Source organism: Protopterus annectens, chromosome 3.part1, assembly GCF_019279795.1.
Source record: "Protopterus annectens isolate FY-2018-M chromosome 3.part1, PAN1.0, whole genome shotgun sequence".
Taxonomy (NCBI): Eukaryota; Metazoa; Chordata; order Ceratodontiformes; family Protopteridae; genus Protopterus; species Protopterus annectens.
Window position 1 is genome coordinate 1,563,783,069 of NC_056732.1, and position 25,991 is coordinate 1,563,809,059.

At 37.1% G+C, this 25,991-nt stretch overlaps 1 protein-coding gene across 1 annotated transcript in view; it reads right to left on the reverse strand.

Moving 5' to 3' along the window:
* The window catches only part of LOC122797804 (SCO-spondin-like), a 4,708,783-nt gene that overhangs the window by 3,696,240 nt on the left and 986,552 nt on the right, over positions 1–25,991 (reverse strand). Inside the window, exon 27 of the mRNA XM_044066325.1 lies at positions 22,613–22,762. Coding sequence (XP_043922260.1) covers positions 22,613–22,762 — 150 coding nt within the window. The remainder of the gene's footprint in view (positions 1–22,612; positions 22,763–25,991) is intronic.

Genomic DNA, 25,991 nt, shown 5'->3' on the forward strand with positions numbered 1-25,991 from the left:
AAAAGGCTATTGCTCTATCAATACAGAGCTATTATTTTTCTCCAGATTATACATAAACAAAGAAGTATCCACAGATCAGGGACTCCCATTTGTGGTACTAAGTTTCATAACTTGATGGCATGGCAATTCATTCAGAGGACTGGCAGGTACATTTTGATAAAGTATAAGCTATACTGGAGTACACAAAGGATTTACTTCTATTGCTGCCTAGTGTAAACTTTGTATGCCAGAGACCAAATACTAGGAACATGCAATTAGGAGAGGGTTAATTAGACAAAAAAAAAAAAAAAAAAAAAACAGACAAAACAGAAGTTGTCAACAGATGACCTCTACCCAATACCAAACATCAAGTGAAAGCTTTTCTAAGGCTAACAAGCCTGGGAGCTGTTCTGGGACTGCTGCTTTTTAGGTATCTAGTTCTCCAAAGTCAAGACCAATGGCAAGGGTCTTTGGCGAACCAAATTTGCAGTTGATTGCAAATTAGGAGCAGTCATAGAATCCCCCACCAGCACTGATGTTGTCCAGGACTTCCAAGATGGCTGCACACTGAGTAATGTAAGTAATTGTGTTAATGAACCCTGAATCCCCTCAGGCCCCTCTACTGAGGATGGACTCGGAACCGAGCTGTCTGGCACTGATGCACCAAAAGGCAAGGACAGCTCCAATAATTTCAGAATTGATCGCAGCCAGCTGGAGCCAGTGGCAATGCTTCATTTCTGACAGTTCTCCTGCTCTGGAAGAATCAGAGCTGGATGGCTCAGGGAAGTGGTGAGAGTCGAAGAGCGACCTGCCTTTGGATCAGACAAGGGCACCCTCAAGGATCCTGGATCCAAGGGCTCTGAAACCATGGGATGGATCAAAGAAGGAGATATTGAGAGTCAGTGGAGGCAGGCTAACGGGTCCAGTGGGAGATGAAGCAGGTATTACCTCCATGGATCTGAGCTCTAAGAAACTTTGTCATCATCCTATCCACCTTGGCCTCATATAAGCTCCTAGAGGATCTAAGCAAATAACTGGCCGATAGTGTCCTAGAGTGCTTCCTTGGAGTCCCCTGGAGAAAAGGAGAAAGAAGTCGGATAGGTATCATCTCCACTGAGTATCGCGGTGACCGGATCCAGGGTGATTTTGCTTTAGAGGACATAGGATCTGAGGGAGTCGGATCTGACTTTTTTGAGATTTTTGATGATGGCTCAGAGGTCGTAGATGATGTAGGTGAGCAATCCGGACACCTTTGTCTGGTGTCCTTATCTTTGAAGCCAGTTCAGCCTTCCCAGTGTCAGATCTCTTGGAGAAGGTTTGAACTCCAGTTGGAAGAGAACAGAAGGAGGCAGAAGGGAGATGGCCCTTCAAAACTAACTAATTCCTTCTATCACTTATAGCTCTGGTGTTGAAACCAGCACAGATTATTTATTTATTTATTTTATTTTACATTTGTTGATCGGGCTAGTCTAACTGGATATATGTCCATTTTCAGTAGAGGCCCGGGGAGATAAGCTCCAAGACATGATACAATACAAAATATAAGTACAAACAACAAACAAACAAAAAAAATAGATCATCAGATAGAGCAGTTGGTATCCAAGTGGACAGCGTCCAAGCAATAGACATTTTCCCTGTGGGCATCAGAATTGGGAATCTTGTGCCCACAGGAAATGCATTATTGAATCCAGTCAGCTTGTCTGACATTATGAATAAAAACACTGCACTTGATCTTAACTAAAAGATCGAGGACTACGTTAAGGTAGCAATAATAGAAAAGATTTTTCTTTTTTCTTATTTTATAGAACAGAAAAGTACCAACAATTGTATGAAGGAATACCATCTAACAGGTAGAAATGGAAGAAGAAAGAAAGGCAAAGCTACCAACAATGGTACTTGATGGGATATCGAAAATTAGGTATAAAAAAGAAGTTACTGCCTGATGGACAGAAACCAAAAAAACTGTAGAAAGTATAGGTTAGGTGAGGAAATTTAGAAAATGTTATAGATTGAGGAGTAAACTGAGTGGAAACTCACAACTTTCAGAAGAAGCACCCAATAACCTGAGAGAAAAAGGATCCGAGTCTAAAGCGATATGGCGGCAAATGAGACCTGAGGTATGCTAGGTTAATGAGGCATTATGAGTTAAGGGAGGAGCTCGAGAGTTGGATCCGAGGATCTGGAAAAGCAGCCAAGTCGGATCCGAGTCAGATCCGAGACCCATCAGTTGAGGAATGAATGAAAATGGCAACATCAGATAAGAAAGTTAAGTGATTTAGTGCTTTAGAGAGAGGTATAAGAAGGTGTTGAAATATGTATGTCCCAGATGAGGAGCAGGGACAAAGCCAGGAGGAAGTCAGCAAGTCTTTTAATAATAGTTTGAAAAGATGAAGGTGTGAGATACACCTGATTGATGCATGAATTTTATTCCAAGTTCTAGCTAGATTATTGGAATACAGACTGATCAAAACAGCCCCTTCTTGTTTGTAGATTGTAAGCAGTTGTTTATCATTTGAGCAAAGGGGATGGCTTGGTAGACAGAATTGGAGTATAGGGCTACTTGTTGGGCAGGCAAATGAAATATGGATAATTCTGGGGGTTAAGATGAGCTGGGTATATGATTGGTGGTGAAGAAGTTCAAGCCAGCTAAGTTTTTAGTGCTAAACAGTAGTGGGTCTGGTACTTTTTTTGCAATCAAATCTGGCAACTTTTTAATAGCAATGTTCAAATTTAGAACTAAGTGAGGCTTGTAGGTTGGTCATGAAATGGGCTCCGTATAGCAGAAAGGGTAAGAGGTAAGTAGTAACTAGAGTTTTCCTGGCAGAGTCTGTAAAAAAATTTCTTTACTCTATGAGACGTACCTAGTTTTTGATGTGTTTCCTGATGCTGTTGTGGATACGTAAATCAAATTTAAGTCTGTCATCAATTATCGCACCAGGTAGTTTTGTATGTGAAGTAACTTCAATCATGGTATTATTTAAGGAATGCATTTTAAAGTTTTTTTTTTATAGAAATTGGATTTTGGAAAAAGGAGAAGTAATTTAGTTTTTTGGGGCATTTAGTAGCAGGTGATTATCCTGTAGTCAATTTTCAACAAATTTAAAGGCTTCTTGAGTAATTCTCTGAATATGTATAGGTTATCTGAAGTGCATATTAGGGTAGAATCATCAGAATATTGCATGAAGGAAGGTTACTGACAGGATTTATGAAGATTGTTGGTGAATATATTGAAGAGTGGCATGCCAGTATTGACAGGAAGAAAGTGAGAAAAGGTGGATAGCCATTTAACTGACTGGTGTCTATCGATTAAGGAATTGTTAAACCATAGTAGTGTGGACTGTTTTAGCCCTAGGGAAGACAGGTGACAGAGGAGCGTTTGGTAACAGAATAGATCAAAAGCTTTAGAAAGATCAATGAATAAAGAAAAAATTAGTTTGCATTTTTCTCTGGCTTTCATAATAGTATCTGTGAAGCTTAATATGGCTGTGGTAGTGCTATGTGCAGGTCTAAAAACAACTCAACCAAGTAGAAAACCAGCCCAGAAATAAGTGGGAGCCAAATAAATCCAAAAAACTAGTAAACAGGGTTCCACTCCTCATCTCTGAAACCACCTCCACATAGGAAGCTCAGTTGAAAAACAGCACCAAAACTAAGATTATTAAACTAATTTAAGCTTTGTATTTACCAGTAGCTTTTCATCTATAAACGAAACAGAGTTCATCAGAATAGTCTGTACGTTCAGTTCCAGTTTATATTTCCTGCTTCTATCAATTAACTTAGTTGTTAAATTCCTTGATAAAATAAATAATAACAACGGTGGCAACAGCAAAAAAACACAAGAATAACATTACTTTGGGACTGAATGGTGATGGTACAAATTATAACTCCAATGTACTAGACCTGGGTTCAAAAATACACAATAGGGACAAAGGATTTATGGGTGAAGATAATGATTGTATTTTGGATATTACAGACCCTTTAGAGTTTCCCCCTTTAAGGAGATTCAAGAGGCTGGCCAGCAGGACCTACCCCTTGTCAGAGAAAAATACTTATCCCCAGAACCTAAGAGGGAGAGGGGAGGCAGCATGAATGGGGGGCAAACAAGGAGAGGAAGCTCCAACAACAGGAGACACAGATGGCAGAAATTACCACTGAGGTAAGGCAACACCCAGAGGTCATTAAATACAATAACTTTACTGTTTACAATTATAGCAGTTTTACTATAACAGAAAAATGCCTCTCATTATTTGAAAAAGGGTTCACCTTTATTCCTCCCCCTCAATACAACTTGGCAGACTCACTTGTGGAATTCAAGCTTTTTATATGCAAATTAAATTTTGCTATTCAGTTCAAAGACAACACTAGTCAGCAACAACATTATAATGATGGATTAAAGAAAAAAGCATAGCCATGTCCATTCCACATCCCACAGTACAGTGTTTTTTTTCAAACAGTTCTTAATGAAATATTTACCAGCATTTTGCAACTGGGAGTATGAGACCAAAAAGATTTAATTTAAATAAGGAGGAATATTTACTTTGGGAGGACATTAAAAAGAACAACCCCATTAAGGTAATGAAACCAGACAAAGGTGGTGGTGGGGGTGGTTCTGTTTGATAATTTCAACTATTCAGGGGGAAATATTAAAAATCCTGAATGATACAGGTTCATATGTAGCAGCATCAATTAATGAAGTACATCTCTCCTATGCCAAAATTGATTATTTTTTGAGGCTTACTTAATGCAGCATGGTACAGACCTTGAAACGTATACATTTCTAAAAAACTCTAACCCCACTATACCTGTTATGTTTGGAATTTGTAAAATCCACAAGAGTATAGCTGGTCCTCCTTTTAGGCCCACAGTCTTGGCAGCGTGTTCAAAAACTTACTCATTTGCAATGCTGCTTTAACTGCTTAAAACCTCACATAATTCTCTTACCCACATGATCCTGGACTCATGGGATATTTTAGGAAGACTTAAAACCTGGTTATTGGAGTAATGACACAATCTTCTTGACTGTAGATGATAAGGACCTATTTTCACGTATCCCACAGGAGGAATGGTTGGAATTATTTCATCAGACATTACTGGAAGTGGATTTTTTTAGAAACAGAATGGATTAGATTAATTATGGAGTGCATGGAGACAGTGTTGGAGAATAATTACATTTGGTTTGAAGGTGAGATATTTAAGCAAATTAAAGGTGTAGCAATGGGGGGCTGCATGTGCCCCCATATTTGCAAACTCAGTGATGTTATCATGGGAAAGACACCATATATTTTCATCCAAATTTCAAAAACACATTAAATTATCTCTCAGGTACCTTGACGGTATATTCATTTTATGGTCGGGTATGCTGGATCTATACCTGAGTTTATAAATTATATCAACCAAGCTACACTCTTTATTAGTTTTACTCACCAAATAGGGTTACAGCAAATTAATTACCTTGATACCACTATTACAAAAACTACAACAGGTTTCTCTTCTAACTTTTATAGGAAACCTACCTTCTCACACAGCTACTTACATTTCAGTAGTGCACATCCATACACACAAAAATAACTTGGTCAAAGGCCAATTTGCTAGACTGGCACACATGGTTTCTGAGAAAGAATTATTTGATAAGAAAATGGCTATATTAGAGAAAATGTTCTTGGAAAGACAATATCTCACTTCCATGGTTAGGGCCATTAGTGATGAGATTTTTAATGGATGGGGAATGAAATACTTGCCTCTACTTGCACTGGGGTTAGACAGTACTCATACATAGGTTCATAGGTAGGTACTAGGCTATTGGCCCAAGGGCCTAAGTAAGCCTAGCCAACAAAGTTCCCTGGCTTACGCCATCCAAGAAAGTTAATTTCCTGTGCCCCTGTCGAGCAGAGGCACAGAAGTGTTCCCCGGGGTGTATTTCCTATTTCCCATCCACTCATCAAGATTTGTCTTGAAGAGTGCTAATGAGGAACTTTGCTTAACATAGATGGGTAGCTTGTTCCAGGGTATAGGAAGTCTCTGGAACAGGAATCTATCCCTCAGCATGTCCTGTTTATTATGGTGACAAGGTTTATGTCCCTAGAGCATGTAGCTCAGACGGATTAGGATTTCTTTAGGTGTAGCATGTCCAACAGCTCTGGGTTTAACATAGCTTTATATGTTAGGTAGAGACCTCCTCGGAGTTGGCGATATGCTACAGAGTAAAGCTGGAGTTTTTTGAGACTGTCAGTGTAGGGCATCTGTTTGAGGCCAGTAATTCTCTTTGTGAGGTACTTCTGTTGCCTTTCCAGAAGCTGCAGATGTCTTGAGAGGTACATTCCAAAAGGGGCATTGTACTCTATAATGGGTCTAATGAGTGCTGAGTAGAGGGGAACAATGACCTCTTTTTTCCCGGATGAGAACCCTTTTGTGATGAGGTGTGCCACATAGAAGGATTTCCTGACTTCTGTGGCGATGTGATTATCAAAGGAGAGACTACTGTCCACCTGGGTTCCAAGGTCTCTTATCACACATTTGGCATTAAGTAGACTGCCGTTTATGTGACATGTAATGCCATTCCAAACATAAGAACTCTAACAGGTAATTCAGGTTGGACAGACCTGTCTTTAGAAACTTCAGGCCTGCCCCAGGAATCTAAGCAACATAACAGAGCACTCAAACTAAAATACAACAAAGGGTCCTATATTGTTAAGGACATTGTAAACAAATATCGGGGAATCCTGACTAGTGACGAGAAAGTATACAACATTTTTGGCACAAGACCAACCTTTTTATATTAGATGGTAGCTATTTAAAGGACACTGTGGAATCAAAAGGACCTAAGACACAGAGGGGAAACAACAAGGGTACAAGAAGGTGTGGTAGCTGCAAACAGTGCAAATAAATAATTGAGCATAAAGAAATATAACTCTATAGCAACCTAAAATCAACTGTCCTCATGCACAACGGGAAATGTCATACTAAATGCCTAATATAATTAGCTAAGTATTTAACATGTATATAATTTTATGTTGGAAAGACAGAAAGACAACTGAGGAAATGTATATATGAACACTATAATGAAATATCAAAACAAACTGCAAATAACTCATTATATAAACATTCCACTGTCTAGAGGGATTTTAAACAATTTTTCTTTATTATTCTGGAGAAAATTGCTCGCATCCCCAGGGGAGGTTCATGAAAGGCTCTAACAGATCTTAGGGAAATGACATGGCAGCTAAGGTTAGATTCAACTCATGCATCTGGCATCACTGACAATGGGGGTTGGGAGGGTGGCCTAATGGTTAAGGTGTTTGCCTTACAAACACAAAGTACAGGGTTTGAGTCTCACAAGGGATAATTGGCTAGCTTGCAATGGCTCGCAAGGGCAGTTAGCCTAGTACTAACCTATGAACCTCTCTTGTACCAGTTTTAAAGCAGAAAGCTAACAGATTTTAAAATATTGGACTCAGAAATGCACCTTTTAGACACCAATATAAGGACACAACTTCTCAATCAAATGCTAATTTTGATATAAGTAATGTTTTTCACTTATTTTTAGCACCGCAATAATTTTATAAACAATGGCTCCTAGTTTTAAATAATTTGGTTGTGAGCACTTTCTGGAATACTTTGTATATACTGAGAACTGTCTGGAATGCACATATAAAACAAACACACACACACACACACACATATTATATATATATATATATATATATATATATATATATATATATATATATATATATATAAATATATATTTTTTTATATATGGGTCTATTTCAGATGATCAAAGTTTCAAAACTTCAAACATCATATGGCTAAGGACTGTTTTTGCAGGGGGCAAACCCACCTGCACCCCCCACACCCCCTGTTAATTAAATATACCAACTCTGAGATCGCAATACAGTGAGGAGAACAGTAAACTTTCCATTCCAAGCAGTACGACGATCTCCATTCAGAACGTTCGAAGTTTTAAAACTCAGATCATATGATCCTTGGCTATATAATGTTCTATATATATATATATATATATATATATATATATATATATATATATATACATATATATGTATATTATTTGTAAACTTAAGAATTTACTTTTAGCAGGATTTTTAAATGGAAACAGTAAATTGGATTTTTAACAATAACTTATTGAATTGTACTTAGTGCATGAATATTTTTAAGCTTTAACAGACTGCAAAATGGAATTTCTACATTTAGGCTGTTTCATTTTTTTTAATTATTTACTAAATTATCTATTAAATCACAGTATTCATATTGAACCTGGTTCTATTACTAATTATTTAATCAATCAATTTAACGATTAAGTTAATTGATATAGGCAAGATTTATAAACTGGAATTGAATGTACAAACTTTATTCTGATGAAATCCGTGTTTTGTTTACGGACGAAAAGCTACTGGTAAATAGAAGCTTAAATTTGTTTAATAATCTTGGTTTTAGTGGTGGTTTTCACCTGATGTTCCTTTCTGGAGTTGGTTTCCCAGAGGAGGAGTGCAACCCTGTTTACTAGTTTTTCAGGTCTAAAACCATGCTGTGTAGAGGCCAGGATCTTTTCCTGAATGATGTATTCAAGTAGTTGTTTGTAAATGCACTTCTCCAGATGTTTTGACAAAGGAGACAATATGGCAATAGGTCTGAAACTGATTTTATAAGATGAGGTTCCTCCTTTATGAAGGGGAGATGAATTATTTTTTCCAAAAAGAAGAAATACAAGATTCCTTAATAGATCTATTAACTAGGATAGGCACAGGATAGGCTATGGAACTGGCAACTATATTGAGGTATGCTGCTGAAAGATTATCTGGTGACGGAGAACAGGTGCAATTTGATGTAGGAGATCTGGATGAGTTTTTGGGTGAAAGAGTGGTTATTTGCTCTCCGAGGAGAGGGCATGTCAGAACAAAAAATAATCAACCACATCCTGGCATAAACAATACATCAAAAAATAAGGGAGAGGGAAGGAGGAAGCAGCTATTGATATTTGAATATCTACTGTTATGGTAAATTTACTCACACAGCTGTACTATGTTCATCATACTGATCACTGCTGCAGTAGCCTTAGCTACATGGGTAGATTATCCAATACAAACTGGTACAGGAATAAAAAAGCAAAAATGCACACAATCCTGTAGCACAACAAAACAAATCCAACCAAATGTCTCAACTGCTTTTTATTCAAAAAATAAAAAAAGTTAAGCGCTTTCGTCACTTGAAATTCTTCAGAACTAACATTCAAACAGAATTTTTTCCTTTATATATACAATTTAAACCTAATTAATCAATTAACTCAATAATGTCCCACTCCTCAAGTTAAACTTGCTACACAAAATCTTAAAATAATACTGCATGACCTTAAAACTACAATGCACTTAGAAGTTTAATTTTATTTTTATTCATACATTTTTTATTTTGACACATTTTTTACTTGACTAATAACACCGAAACAAACGAAACAGAGAAAAGAGTGCCCAAAGGTAGCAAATAAAGCAATAACCAACACAGTCCTGGCACTCTAGGAGGTGTTGAAAATGAAAATTAAATAATTTTAAGCACAGCGAAATGTGGAACCAACAGCTTTATTGCATTAACGCAATTAATCCACAGTAGTGTTTTCATCTTAATTATACTTCCTCAGATGCAAAACGGATTTACCAAGCTGTGACTTCCTTTTATACAACACATAGTAAATGCAATTATTTATTCAACCAATTAAAATCAATTTCTTAAAGTCATATATTCTTTAAAGTAGTATATATTTGAAAACCTCATGTTAACAATATAACTAATTGATTAATACTTACACATATTTCAAAATATTCAAATCAACCATGAATAATAAACTATTTATATGGTATTAAAGTATAAAATGTAAAATATAAAATATAAAATATATATATATATATATATATATATATATATATATATATATATATAGGCATCCCAACTACGCCACCCAATAATCTAAACTTTAACCTAATATTTTTTAACCTAGTATTTTTTCTCTTAAAATTTATTTATATTCTATTTATAGTTTATCAGCTCTAATCTTTAAAAGGGGTACTATAGATAGATGTTCATTAATTCCTTGATGATTATTAGCCTCCAACACCTACTGCCAATAAAGCTCCCTCACATCTATCCTCGTTTCCCATGCACCACCCTTAGGGACAGGGACTATCTTTTCCAAAACAAAAAAATGTCCACTTAGAATTTTTACAATCCAGTGTATACTTGTACAGTGCATTATTACTATCTTGTGTCCTTACAGCATTCATAAGTTCATACACTCTCCTCTTTAATTTACGTGTGGTCTTGCCCACATAAAATGCCCCACATACTTTACATGAAGCGAGGTAAATGACCTCCTTGCTGTTACAATTGGCAAAGGTGTCTGCTTCAGTAATCTTCCCTCTCCCTGCAATGTACACATTGTCCTAGTTAATAATGTAGGGACACTGCAGGCAAGACCCACACTTGTAGGTTCCCTTCCTTCTTTGGTTAATAACCTTCTTTTCCTGTTCCAAAAGGTCCTTGAGATTTCTTCCTTTCTTATAACTAAATTTCAAAGGGGCCTTAAATAGCACTTCCAAATCAGAATAGCCACTAAATTTTCCCCAATGTTCGGCTATAATGCCACTTATAGTTGGTGTATCAATACAATATTGTAGGACATAATTCCCCGCAGGGTGATTGTCCATTTCCTTCCTATTATTTCTAACTGGGTGTTCTACGTAATCCAACTGGGTTAAAGCCGTAACATTATTGTTCCCATTCTTGTTAACTTCCAGGTTCATACCCAAAATTGGTCCAAACCTGTCGTTTCTGCCCAACCTTACTTCAGCCACTGTTTGCTCAATTAGATCAACAGGATATTGTCTTTCCATGAACATGGCCCTCAATTTATTAATCTCTATTTCAAAATCTATATCACTAGAGGTCATTCTGGAACTACATATAAACTGGCCCTTCAAAATACTCCTTTTTTGTGCATAGGGGTGGGAACTTGAAAAATGTAAATAGGAGTTTGAAAATGTCCCTTTCCTATAAACCATAGACTTAAAACATTGCTTGTCAGGAAGCTTCTGTAAAGTAATGCCCAAGAAATTCATGTCCCCATAACTGATATGGTGGGTAGTTTTATTAAGGTAGTCTATAAATTCTAAACAATAAATAAGAAACAATTGGAGGAAAAATGTAAGCTGGTGTATAAAAGAAAATGTGGTAAGTTAGATAGGGATACAGGGGAGTACAAACATAAAAAAAGCCTATCCACCACCTAAAAAAGATTATTTCCCATATGGACAAGGGAAAAGGTATAGAGATCAATATGGGGGAGGACGTTTTGTTAAAACATATTCCCATGCTGCATGGGGAGATGAACTTGACCCAAGACACTATCAGAGAGATGGGGGTAACATGGAAAGTCTAGCTGACCCTTTAGAATTACAGGAGTTAAGGAGGTCAGAGAGACTGAGGCAAAAATCTCCCATACAGTATTACCAGAGGGGACCCCCAAACAGGAGGAGGTAAGAAAGGATCTAAACGTTGGAGATCAGAATTTGCTAGAGAACAATATTTCTGTAGTAGGTGCATGTCATACCCTGGGAAATTTTAATATTTTTAACTATAGCTCTTTGGAAATACAGGTAGAACATTTTCGACTATTTTCCAAAGGATTTAAATTTATCCCTAGTAGTAGGGGTAAGATAGTGGATACTTTAATAAATTTGAAAGTGTTCTTTAGGAAGAAGAACTTGGAAATCCTATATCAAGGACAGCAAGGACATAAGGATAAGAGTTTAAGGAAGGAGGTAAGGAAAACTAGTACTTACAACCCCACTTGCACTCGCAATTAAGGAATTTAGAATTCCAACTGGAGAAGGATCTTAGAGTTTGAATCAAAAGCGAGGTACGAAGTTGAATCTTACGCATGAGGAAAGTACATTGTTACATGAACTTAAGGACAATAAGCATACAAGGGTCATGCAGCCTGACAAAGGGGGTGGGCTAGTCATTATGGACAGTGTCCTATACTCTAGTAAAATGTTAAATATGTTGAATGATACCTCTAGATATGTTGGAGTAACAAAAAACAACATAAATATTGCCTATAGTAAAACAGACTCTGTATTGAAAGAGATGGTACAAGACCAACTGATTAGTTTGGACATCTTTAATTACTTAAAGATGGAGCGACCTCAAGTACCCTCTATCTTCGGGAATACCCAAGGTCCATAAAAATGTAGAAGATCCATCACTGAGACCTATAGTGGCTGCTAGAGGGGCTAAAACGTACCCTTTAGCTAAATTTTTGGATTTGAAATTAAAGAAAATTTGGACTACTGCAGGGGGTATTTTGAAGGATTCTTGGGATTTCCTGAGAAGAATTAAAAAAGAAATATATAGGGATAACTTCATATTTGTTACTCTAGTCATACAGGACCTATTTAACGTGATACCCCACCAGACCGGTATGGAGTGGTTTGAAGAGGCATTACATGTGCATAGGAATCTTAAGCAAGATGAGTTTTTGGTATATTTGGAGTTAATGGAGTTAGTTTTAAAGTATAGTTTCTTGTTTTTTGAAGGGGAGTTTTACAAACAAACACAGGGGGTGGCTATGGGTGCTTGTTGTGCCCCTACATATGCCACCATAGTCCTCATGATATGGGAAGAAAACTTTGTATTTACTTCCCAATATGCCCAATTCTGGAATTTCTATAAACATTACCTAGATGATATTTGCATCTTCTGGACAGGAACAGAGGCTTTATTGATGGAATTTATAGACTACCTTAATCAAACTACTGAGTTTTTGAAATTTACTCACCATATCAGTTATGGGGACATGAATTTCTTGGACATTACATTACAGAAGCTTCCTGACAAGCAATATTTTAAGTCTATGGTTTATAGGAAAGGGACATTTGCAAACTCCTATTTACATTTTTCAAGTTACCACCTCTATGCACAAAAAAGGAGTATTTTGAAGGGCCAGTTTATACGTAGTTCCAGAATGACCTCTAGTGATATAGATTTTGAAATAGAGATTAATAAATTGAGGGCCATGTTCATGGAAGGACAATATCCTGTTAATCTAATTGAGCAAACAGTGGCTGAAGTAAGGTTGGGCAGAAACGACAGGTTTGGACCAATTTTGGGTATGAACCTGGAAGTTAACAAGAATGGGAACAATAATGTTACGGCTTTAACCCAGTTGGATTACGTAGAACACCCAGTTAGAAATAACAGGAAGGAAATGGACGATCACCCAGCGGGGAATTTTGTCCTACAATATTGTATTGATATACCAACTATAAGAGGCATTATAGCCGAACATTAGGGAAAATTTAGTGGCTATTCTGATTTGGAAGTGCTATTTAAGGCCCCTTTGAAATTTAGTTATAAGAAAGGAAGAAATCTCAAGGACCTTTTGGAACAGGAAAAGAAGGTTATTAACCAAAGAAGGAAGGGAACCTACAAGTGTGAGTCTTGCCCTCTGTGTCCCTACATTATTAACCAGGACAAGGTGTACATTGCAGGGAGAGGGAAGATTATTGAAGCAGACACCTTTGCCAATTGCAGCAGCAGCGAGGGGGCGATTTATCTAATTTCATGTAAAGTATGTGAGGCATTTTATGTAGGCAAGACCACACGTAAATTAAGGAGGAGAGTGTATGACCATATGAATGCTCTAAGGACACAAGACAGTAATAATGCATTGTACAAGCATACACTGGATTGTAAAAATTCTAAGTGGACATTTTTTTGTTTTGGAAAAGATAGTTCCTGTCCCTAGGGGTGGTGCATGGGAAACGAGGATAGATGTGAGGGAGCTTTTTTGGCAGTTGGTGTTGGAGGCTAATAATCATCAAGGAATTAATGAACATCTATCTATAGTACCCCTTTTAAAGATGAGAGCTGCTAAACTATAAATAGAATATAAATACATTTTAAGAAAAAATACTAGGTTAAAAAATATTAGGTTAAAGTTTAGATTATTTGGTGTCATAGTTGGGATGCCTATATATATATATATATATATATATGTATATATATATATATATATATATATATATATATATATATATATATATATTATATATATATATATATATATATTTATATTTTATATTTTACATTTTATATTTTACACTTTAATATTATATAAGTAGTTTATTGTTCGTGGTTGATTTATATATTTTGAAATATGTGTAAGTATTAATCAGTTAGTTATACTGTTAACATGAGGTTTTCAAATATATACTATTTTAAAAAATATATGACTTTAAGAAATTGATTTTAATTGGTTGAATAAATAATTGCATTTATTATGTGTTATATAAAAGGAAGTCACAGCTTGGTAAATCCGTTTTGCATCTGAGGAAGTATAATTAAGATGAAAACGCTACTGTGGATTAATTGCGTTAATGCAATAAAGCTGTTGGTTCCACATTTCGCTGTGCTTAAAATTATTTAATTTTCATTTTCAACCTCCTAGAGTGCCAGGACTGTGTTGGTTATTACATTTTTTACTTGGATGTATTTTTAATTTTAAAAATGTTTAATAGCATTGTATTTTTAAGTTTCTGTTTGAATGTTAGTTCTGAAGAAGCCCAAGTGATAAAAACGCTTAACTTTTGTATTTTTTTAATAAAAGTCAGTCAAGACATTTGATTGGATTTGTTCTGCTGCTCTACAGGATTGTGTGCATATATGGGTAGATTACTCTAGCTTACTACATTTGGAAGGTGGAAGGAAATGAGTCTTTGAGACCCTGGAGAATGGTCCTTGCAAAGCCTGATCTAGATCTAGAGAAGGAATCAAACTTATACTACTTTGCAAAAGTATATAGAGAGGGCCAAGTTGCTGCTTCTAGAATCCAATCTTTTCCAAAATGTTATAGATGAAGCCAAGACCCTGGTAGGGTGGAATTGTCCATGACTGGAAAATGTTTCTGCTGTGATTATAAAAAAAAGTTAATAGCCTTAGACAAACCATTCAGAAATAGTCTGCATTGACACAGTTTGTCCCTTCTTCTTACATTTCCCAAAAAAAAAAAGAACAGCAGATCCAAAGATCTAAAATATTTAGTTCTGTCAAGATAGTACCTGAGTTGTCAGTGGACATTCGGTAGATGAACTATACTTTCTCCATCATTTTTAAGATCAGTAACGAAAATGTGGAAATGGATAGTTTGGTTTAAAGTAAACTCAGATAATACTTCAGAAACAAAAGACAGATTAATTCTCAAAGAAACCCTGTCACTGTGGAAAATGAAGGCTGACTCACCATAAGAGCTTGCAACTCAGATACTGTTCTTGCAAGGTCACAGTAATCACTAAGACTTGTTTTACACATTAGGGACCTCAGCTAAGCCAAATTAGCTAGTTCAAATGGAGCAAATGTTAAGTTCTCTAACACAAAATTAAGATCCCAAGAAGGGGCAACTGGATTTCTTGAAAATCTCTTAAGTAAAACTCCTTTCAAAAACATTTTGACATAAGAAAGCCTTAAAAGAGGAGAATCCTTGGGCAGACATGCTGAAATGGCCAATAAATAAAATTTGATGGTGGAGTAAGAAATGCCATAGGAATGTTGCTCATACAAATATTGTAAAATCAGAGAACAACTAGCCTTGGATGGGTGCTGGTTATGTTGTTGATGGTACCAACTAGAAAACCTTTTCCATTTGCTAATATATTATTTTCGGGTCTATATTATAATCTTGAAGTTACGGAACATCGAATACAGTATGGTCGACACCATATTATTGAAGTTCCATAACTTCGAAAAAAAAATGTAAACATCAAATATTTACCCTAATGGGTTTAAGCAGGGGGGCAAGCTCCCCTGCACCCCCCTCCCCCCACTACTTAAATATACCATCTCCGAGATCGCACTTTAACTCAGTATGGGTGCGGAAAGGGAAGATTTCCCTTTCCTACACTGTAGCGCAATCTCGGATTTGGTATATTTAAGTAGCAGGGATGCAGGGGGCAGCTTCCCCATGTGGGGGGGTACAGGGGGGCTTGACCCCCTGCCTACATGCGCTAGTTTTTTTTTTTCTGGTCCTAAAAATATTTTTATAGGTCTTCAATCGTTTAATAGTTCGATGCATAAAGTTCGATGTTTATGCATTTGAACTATTAAACTTTCGCGAATATAATATAGACCCATTATTTTCTAGTAGCAAGCTTTCTTGCCTCCATTAACTCATTACGTCTGAGTGACGCCTACAGGTGCATCTGCAGTTAACTCCAACTGACCCCTCTAGCTGTAAAATATTGCTTGTTCATATTTACATCAATAATTCCAAAACCATGCTATGTACAAGGGTTTAAAAGATTTCATCTTAAAGCGTACACAATGGCAAATCCAACTGCATTAATATTTGATGTCTGTCTAGCTCAGATAAGTAAATATTAACTGGTGTTTTTATGATATTAATTTATATAGATATAATTTTCACATTTTTCTAAATATCTCAACAGCCAAGTAACACAGACATAACTCCTTAGCCTCACATGAAAGCTCTTATCTAGATGAATAAAATGTTGCTGACAGTATGTGTATAACTCGGTTTACCTTCATATCGTCGATCACATATGATCGACCAGCCACATCGTTGAACGGTTTCCGCGAAACCGGAACTGCAAAATTTTTAAATTGTCGAACAAATGTTGAATTTCGACATTTCTGGCTGCGCCACACCTCCACATCAGTGTTACCATGGGTCAAAAAGGGGGTGAGATTTTGTCGTTCAGATATGTGGAATTCGACATTTGGGACGTTCGCACTTAGCGGAAGCAGGTTCGACCATATTGAAATTGGCGTTATGAAGGTAAACCGTATAACTCAAGTGGTTGCTCAGATATTGTAAGTTGTTTGCAAAATATTACAAATGTAATAGTTACTGTGTTTACTGTGACTTATAAAATTTGTTGTAAGACTTAAAACCTAAAGAATACTACCACTATCAAAATAGTTTGCGCTGAAGACTTTGCCATTTATAATTCTTTCATATCTACTATGTTTCCAGAGGTATGAACGTTTGTTTTAAATGTGAGGACATAATTTGATTCAGTCAAAAGGCTTAAGCTCCACCCATTGGAAGTTAGAGTGCAAACTTCCTGAGCTCCATTGGAGTGAATGAGTTAATACCTGATACATATCCTCAATAAACAGTTGCCTAAAGGAAAATAAAATCCTATCATCCAGGCAGTCAACTGAAGATGATTAGGGTTGGACTGTATCACATACACCCCTAAGCTTGTTGAGTAGATCCATTCTGTGAGGAAGCTTATGGTAATTGCCCATGGCTATTTCTAAAAGAGAGGAGAACCACAGCTGCCTGGGCCAGAAAGGGAGTCACCACAAAGATATTGGGCGATTCCTTCTGAATCTTCAGAAGTACCCTGGATATCAGTGGAAAGGGTGGAAAAGCATGCTGGAACATTCCTGCCAAAGAAAAAGAAAAATGCATCTGTCTTACAAACCTTCCAATATGGAACCCTGGAGCAGAATTTTGCCAGCTGATTACTAATAGAGAAGGCAAATCAGTCTACTAGAGGAACAACTGGATCAAATCTCAGAAGATACCATGATCTAATTTGCATACGTGAAGGTCTGCCCTGTCCTTTTCAGCTTATCAGCCACAATATTGCTCTGATGCAACAATGAAGGATACCTGTGGAGTGAGACTGTGCTGTGAAGCTATATCCCAAGCTAACACGGCTAGCCTGCAAAGGGGATATGGCCTGTTTCCCCCTGCCTGAAGACGTACCACACAGCCATGGAATTGTCTGAAACAACTTGAAAAAATCCTGGGAACTACAGATGATTCAGAGAATTGAGTGCCTTGATCAGGGCAAGCATCTCTTTCATATTTATGTGCTTGCATCTGTCCTTGAACAGTATCTAAGTTGCAAGCTCTTATGGTGAGTCAACCCTATCTCATTTTCCACAGTGACAGGGTTTCTACACACCTTGCACTATTATACCTCCTGAAACTGTTCATAGCAAAATGTTCCCAAGCAAAGTTCAGATGGTTGTGATGACTGACTGCTTTGGAACAGACAGGGATATGAGGAGACCCAAATTTAGGAATATTTGCTGTCTCCAGCAAGTAATTTTTCTACTGACAAGCTCCATCACTGAGATTTGAAAAGACAAGGGATGCTGATGCTGGGAATAAAAAGAGACTTTAGATACCATTGTGTTTTTCTCATCTGGAGTTTAACCAGGGTTATCATGATAATCATAAATACAATGAGATTCAAAATCTTGAGGTATTCTTTCGCAGTGACCAAGTCTGAGTAGAAAACATTTGAAACAGATCTAGAGATAGATCTATTTTCCTGTGAAATTAAAGCTCTTTGAACGGAGGTGACCAGCTGACATCCCAGGAACATAATCCTATATGGAGTCAAAAAGGAATTTTGAATGTTCACTTGGAATCCCAACTTGCGTAAGAGATCTCTCACTCAAGTGAGAGATTCCTAAAACTCTGAAAAAGACTCTGCAAAGATAAGAAAGTTATCTAAATATGGAAAAAAGAAAATGGATACCCTGTAGCCTGCAATTAACTACAATTGGAGCTAGCCATTTAGTGAACACGCTTGGTGCAATGGGTAGTCCAAAGGGTAAAGCAGAGAACTGATACAGTGATCCGGACACACAAACCTTAAGAACCACCTGAAGTCTGGATGAAAAGGAATGATATGATAGCCATCTTTTAAATGCAGTGTTGCCAGGAAAAATAAATGAGGAAGAAGAAGTAAGAAATTGTGAAGTGGCATCATTTTGAAGCTGGGTGCTACCACAAACATGTCCAAGAAGAAAGCTGCACAACAGGTCTCCAAGCATCTTCTTTCTTTGGCACTAAAAATATCCTTGAACAAAAACCCTTCCTTCTCAACTTAGGAAGGAGGAAGTAGATTTATCACTCCTTGGAATTGCATGTAATAAAGAGCAGGTGGAAATAAAAAAAAAAACAAAACTCTGGTCTGGTGGATCAGAAACCTCCTGGCAAGGAGGAATATCTTCTCACGGTTATCTATACTCTTCAGAACCCATTTGTCTGAAAATATCTGCTGCTAATGAGAAAAACAGAGATTCCGACTTTCTAGAAGGGAAAGGGGATTGCTAGGGTAAGGGGGACATAGTCCCTTAAATAGTTAAAATGACTAGTTGGACTGCCTTTGGTTTTGCATATTCCTTCTTTTTTGGAACACCCTTGCCATTATACCAAAACTGGATGAGGGGTTAGAGAATCCCTTAGAAAATTAGAAAAAGGAAGGCAGAAAAAGTTTAGCTGCTCTGTGATTTAACTTATCCCTTTCATCATACTTTTTGATCATCTCTGCAGCAAATGAACCAAAAAATGAATATATTCACAAGAGAAAAGAACATTTCATTATTCACATCCTATTGGGAGGTTCTGAGAATGCAGCCAGGCAGACCTCCTCAAAACATTGCCAGAGGCTATAGCCCTGGAAGAATTATCCTCTGTAAGCAGACAGCAGCGGCTAGTACAACATAACAAATTAAATAATTTAAAGCAGATGTCTCCTCACAAGAAGAAAAAGCAGATTAAACTTTCCTCATACTTTCACAATTAGTCAAAATAAACATTAACTTCAGCCTGGCAATTCACAATTCTGAAAATCAAAGTTGCAGAAGAATAGACTATTTCCCCATTCCTGTCAATAATCTTCCCATCCTAATTGGGATGAGTAGAATAACTGTTTAGCCACAGCAGGAATAGGTACAGCTGCCGGATCAGGTTTGGGAAGAGTGCATAAAAACTTAAAAAGACTGAGGAACTTTATACATTTTATCTGCCTTCTTTGGAGTAGCTGGCTGGTTATCAAGAAAAATACAGGCAGAAACTCACACATCATCCAAAGCTGACATAACTGGAGGAAATGGTGAAGATGCAATAAATTCCTTTTGAAGGACTGAGAAACCTCAGTGTACTCCCACTGAAAACACTGGCACATTCTGGAAATAATCTGAAAGAAAGAGAGAGAGAGAGAGAGAGAGAGAGAGAGAGAGAGGAAGAAAAGAAAGAAAGAGAGGGAGAAACCTCAAAGGGAGAATTGGAAAATGAGCTCTCCTCTGAGTCAGAATCAGGAAACTGAATACACCTGGATCTGTCGCTTCATCTTCCTGTCCAGATGCAGAATCCTGAATCTGTTCTGGAAAGAAGGTATCCTTTCTTTTACCAGAAAGCAATACATAAGAAGGATCAAAGGCCTGAATGAAACCCTGAGCCAGACCCAGTAAACTACTCCTGTCTAAGGAAAATTGAGGAGGAGTAGGAACATGTTTAGTTTTCTGTTTCTTTTTGGCAGTAAAAAATGCAGCCAGCAGTGCTATGAATGTCAGCAGTAGCTTCCCCAGGGATGGGCACAATATTCTGGCAAAACAGGGAAGCCTTCCCTGCTTTCTCTTCCACAACCAACAAGAGTGGTTCTCCCTTGTCCACTGATGGGGCTCCAACAGCTGCAGAGGACATGGCTGACCCCAGTCCATAGTGGGTGCATGTGCTACATCAGAGGGTTCTGGGGTAAAAGACGAGTGGTCTGAAGTACAACAGATAGCCACAGCAGAGTCATCCACTTGCAGCTAATGCAAAGTGCTAGCGTGCTATAGTGGCAAAGGCTGTTTGCTTAACTACTTCTTTTTTTGTGTCTGGAAGAAGGACCAACCTTGGGATTGACTGTTTGTTCCATGGCCAAACCAAAAATGGTGCCTCTTTCCCTAGGAAAACAAGCAACAAAAGCCAGTAAAAAATTTAAGTCTTCAAAAGTCACTTTTTTTCACAGAAAAACACAGTAAACAGCACTTCTTACCTATCCCAAAAGTAAAATGAGCACAATTTCTCCACAGAAAAAATGTTTTTTTTTAATATTTTAAACAACTTTTAAACTAACAGGTTAAAAAACAGCGCTCTCATTTTAAAGTACAATATAGTCTCATGACAATCAGTTAAAACACAAATTCCTAGCTTTAAAATAACTGAATGGAAATTTTTTACCCCCAAAGGGAACTTATCTGCTAAGCAAAGGAACAGTGCAAGCTGGTTGTTGATCCTTAAAAGCCTCAGAAGAGCATATTCTTCAGCAGCAGTAAAGCTCGGAAGGGTTTGGTGCCCAACCTTGTCTTTAGGTCAGCTCAGCTCAAGCTGCCTAGCAGTCTGGGCATGTGAAAGGTGTCCTGAAGCTTTGGAGTCTGTGTGGCTGCTATATCCTTTGCAGGATATAACCCATATATCTAAAGCTACTGCAGTGGTGATCAATATCATGAACATACAGAGTTCTTCCCCAACTCAGTTCAAATGTTAACTTAGACATCTGGATGCAGAACATGAAATTCATCCCTGATTTGGCACCTGTCTAATCGACAAGGCAGCCTATAAATGGTTCCCTTCCCAGGTCCCTGCTAGTAAACATTTCATCGCCCAAACCCCTGCTTACACTACAAAGGGTACTAGAACTTATCAGAGATTTGAGATGCATGATAAGGCTTAAAAAGGCCCCGGTAGTCGTTAACCCAGTTCAAATCTATGAATCTACAGAGGGTTTGTACTAACTTTGCTACCAGTCTCGTGTCTAATAGACCTTAAGAATGGTAAAGTCCTTGTCCAGTTAAGGTGGACCATAGCAGCTGATGAGATTTTTAATCAGCACACAAACATATTTTGTTCACACCAGGTCTTAGTTGTAACGGACTGACAAGCTTTTTTATAGTCCACACAGACACAGACAAAGACACATCCAAAGTAGGAGATCTACATTTTCAAGAAGTAGGTGTTGAGAAACAACCAATCTAATATTTTAGTAGAATCGTTTAAATAAGGTAGAGATGATACACTCCGCCATAGAGTGTGAGTGCCTGCCAATAAATCGATATTAATTTCATAACAATAGTACTTGTTGGATCGTACTTTCACATTACTCATGGAGCATGCACCTCTACAATTGCTATACAAACAAAAATATGACAACAACAAAATATGCATGTGGGCTTTGCCCTTGAAATCTCTCAAATGTGCAATCGGACTCAAACTGGGTCATATGAACGCCAATGCAGTTTGGTTACCTAGATTCAATAAACCAAACTAGACACTATAGAACCAGGCCTTCCATGTTGGGAGGGAGTCATTCTAGCATAGAGTATATTAAAAGGCTATAAAAATGTTATTTATTTAAATTTTTTAATGCTGCTCTGCTGCAACAGTACTATTTGATGTGCTGTTTTAGTTACTAAGCCAATATGCATACACCAGGCAATACAGCAAAGCACACAGCTGTAGAGAGCATGCAGTGGTGCAGACTGATTTGGAACTCATTTAAAGACACAGTTAAAAGGAATAGTTTAAAACGAACATTATATAAAACATCTGCCTGTAAGTGACAGAGAGCTGTGTATGGCCAAGAACAGCAACTCTTTAAGGCTATCAGTCAGAAAGTTGAATGGAAGAAGCCTTAGAATAACAAGGCAATACCTATAGAGCATAAAAAACAATGGAATACTAGGCAAAGCTTTTAAGAGTTTAATATATTTGTTAGCCTCACAACTGATGATGAAACAAACTATTAGTTTTCTTTCTTACCATGGAGGACCATGCCCTGAGGACAGAAGCAGCCCTCTACGCAGGAGATGGACTTGCAGTGTGGTTCAGGTTCTTCTAACATATTCTGACAAGTCTTTGGGCAAGCAGCACCACAAGGTTCATACACCATGCCTCTGTCACACTGCATCGCTGTGAATACAGGAATAAACCTTAATTGTGCTGCTTTACAGACACACAACATATCCAAAACCAGTTTCATTCTAAATTTGCTGCTCTGTGTATTAATAAAATTCCTTGTTTGTTTACATTTAGTTTTCATGCTAAACACAATGCTAGAACTGGTGTATTGTTTGTTTTGCCTTTTAATTCCACACTTTTATCATTCTAAGACTCCAAGCAAATCAGATAAATGTAAACAATATAACACATTTTGATGTCTAATTTTATAAAGAGAAAAGAATCAAGCTTCCCCTAACATCACCAGGTAGAAGGAAAAGCTTGCTTAAAGAAATGAAGCTAAAATTAATATAATTTTGCAGAATTATATTACCATATAAAAACAAAACTGTGTTAGATATCATTCACTTGTGGAAATAAAATAAAACGTGAATTATGTCCAACAGAAAACAAAACAACTTGTATGATATTGTCTGCGCATGACTGAAAAAAAATAAAAGTCACTACCAAACAAGAGATTTGTGAAAATGTATAGAAATGTAGGGTCAAGGCTGTAAACAAAATGGAAATCCAAATCATGTAGATCGGCACAAAATTTCCTTTGAAAATACAGTGCTTTATTCAGTGTTCACACCAAGCAGAATGCAAAAGATTAAAATCTCCTCATTGTAGCGTAAACATCTCAAGAGATCACTTCCCTGACCTGAACAATATTAAACCAAGTTATAGAGGGAACAGGATGTATTGATAGCATTTAGTAGACTGGGAAGGGTCACAGGTTTAAAAATAAATGTTTATATAAAATGGCGGAGGAAAGTCCAACCAAGGGTGCCTGAAACAATGTTGGTGGAATAGAGAAGGTGGGGGGAGGGGCTCCTGCTGTGTGTAAGGCTGATAAAGTCACATATTCCATTTTGATTTTTTTAAATATGTGTGCTTTTCTATTGTTCTTTTAAACAAATTAGTGTTATGTTGTATTTGACTTTTAGATTTAGTATATGTTTGGTAATGGACTACCAAGTTTCGAGTGTGAGAAGACTAGTTAATATGGTTAAGATAGTTTGCATTGTCAAAGGACAGTGTTTGACATATTGTCAGAATAGAGGTTTAAGTTTAGTGAGGGCATCTCAACTTGATTTATGGGTACGGCTCAACTGCTATTGGAATCTTAAGGATCGATGCTAGGAACTATACTCGTCCATGTTTGCTCCATGCATTTATAGACAGTGCTCTGCACAAACGGTCATTCAATGTGAGAACATGACTAAGAATAACCGTCTGTGCTGCATAAGTATGTCTACCTCAACAGCACAGTAATGATAAGCTGGAAAAAGGTTCCATATTCCCACCTTTACATCAAATTCTGATGAAACTACAGACATTTTTACTCCAGAGTCATTTCACTGAAAACAGCAACTGAAACTTCAATATTTCTCCCATTAATAGTACAGCATTATAAACTTCTTAGACTATGACATTTCTTGGTGTTCTTCTCGGTGGCAATGAAAATTTGACAGTCACACTGGCACTATTCAAAAAAAAAACAAGTAACTTGTTAAATAAGTTAACTGTTACTTGGTTGTTTATATATTTCACTTTATTATCCTAGTAAGTGAACAAATGCAAATACAATTATTCTTAAACCATGACTTCAGTCAGAAATTAGCAACTTTATTATCTATACACAAGCTATTATTTGGTTAAATACTACTTACTCATCTCATTTAAGCCCTCTTCAAACTAGATGATGCCAATATCATACTACCCAGACTCATTACTCAAAGACAGAGATCATCTTTGCACTGTCTTTCATAAAGCAGAGTAGTATAAGCTCACAAAGCAACATAAATGTACCACATAAATTTTAAACACAAAATGCTTCCTCTCTAAAACTCTAATTTTCTAATAATGTTGTAGGTTGCTGACAGCAGATGTTGCCTCCTTAATAATTATAATATAATCTATCAACAGATAAAAAAATATAATATTATATCCCCAGACTCATTGAACTCTATCAGCATTATTAAATATACCCTATTCACGGCAGAATGAGAATGAATGCATTTACTCATGCCACATCACATCACATTTTTATCAGTCTTTATAATACTTTCTGTCAAAATTATAACAGTTATGTCGAGCTATCCACAGATTTTCAGATAAAGCTATTTATTCTTTACATTGTCATATGGTTAAAGAGGGTGTTCTACAGCCACTTGAGCCCCAGCTGCTCAAATTCCTGGAACTCACAGCCAGGGACTTGAATGGCTATAATCTCTTCCGACCAGCTGCTCAGACTCAAACTAGAATGAATGTAATTACACTACTGTCACGCCACCTGCACACTTCCTAGGAGACAAACACAAGTAAGTGCTCATAAAAACACCAAGTCTTCCAACGAAGCAAAAAACAATGAAATAAAAATAAAAAAGTCCCAACACAAACGTGGTTTCACCGATTTAATAGCACAAAACACAAAAATCCCAATGACTGAGCGCTTTCACCATAAGGATGGCTTCATCAGAGTAACGTTGGTTAGTACAAACAACATTTAAATACCCCATCTCCTAACTGCTGACCAATCCACATTGAATGACATCATTGCAAATTTTTTTTAAAAAAAAATGTTGATTATACATGAAATATAAAAACATAATTGAACCAAGATACATGATAGAAATGCACTTGTACAATATGCTTAAAGATATAAAATGTTGTGATAGACTAGTGTGGTCTCCTTTAAGGCCCTCGAGCTGGCGGAAAACAGTACCCAAGCCGCTGAATCACTTACAAATGCCTTCTACCAGCACCTACAGGACTGCATGGATAAGGCAATCCCAAGCAAAACAAAGACTCTTTGTACCAAAGGCAAGCGTCCAGTCTGGTGGACCCCAGCCATAAACAAACTCTACAACAAAAGGAGGAAGCTACTACAAGATAGAGCAAAATCCTTAAAAGGTAAGACACCTTTGATCACTACAAGTAAAAAACTAAGAGCTCTCATAAAATCATCCAAAGCAAACTTTGAGAGAAAAATAGCTAAAGACTCAAAAGACAATCATAAGGCCTTCTTCAGCTATGTTAGAAACCTGGGAGGAAACTCCCAGATATGCTCAGAACTAGTTCAAAATGATGTGAAGATTACTGATCCTACAGACATTGCCAACATACTGGCTGACAGGTTCAGTGCAAACTTCTCCCCCCCCCAAAAGGAGAGATATCTATACCAAACGATTGTAGC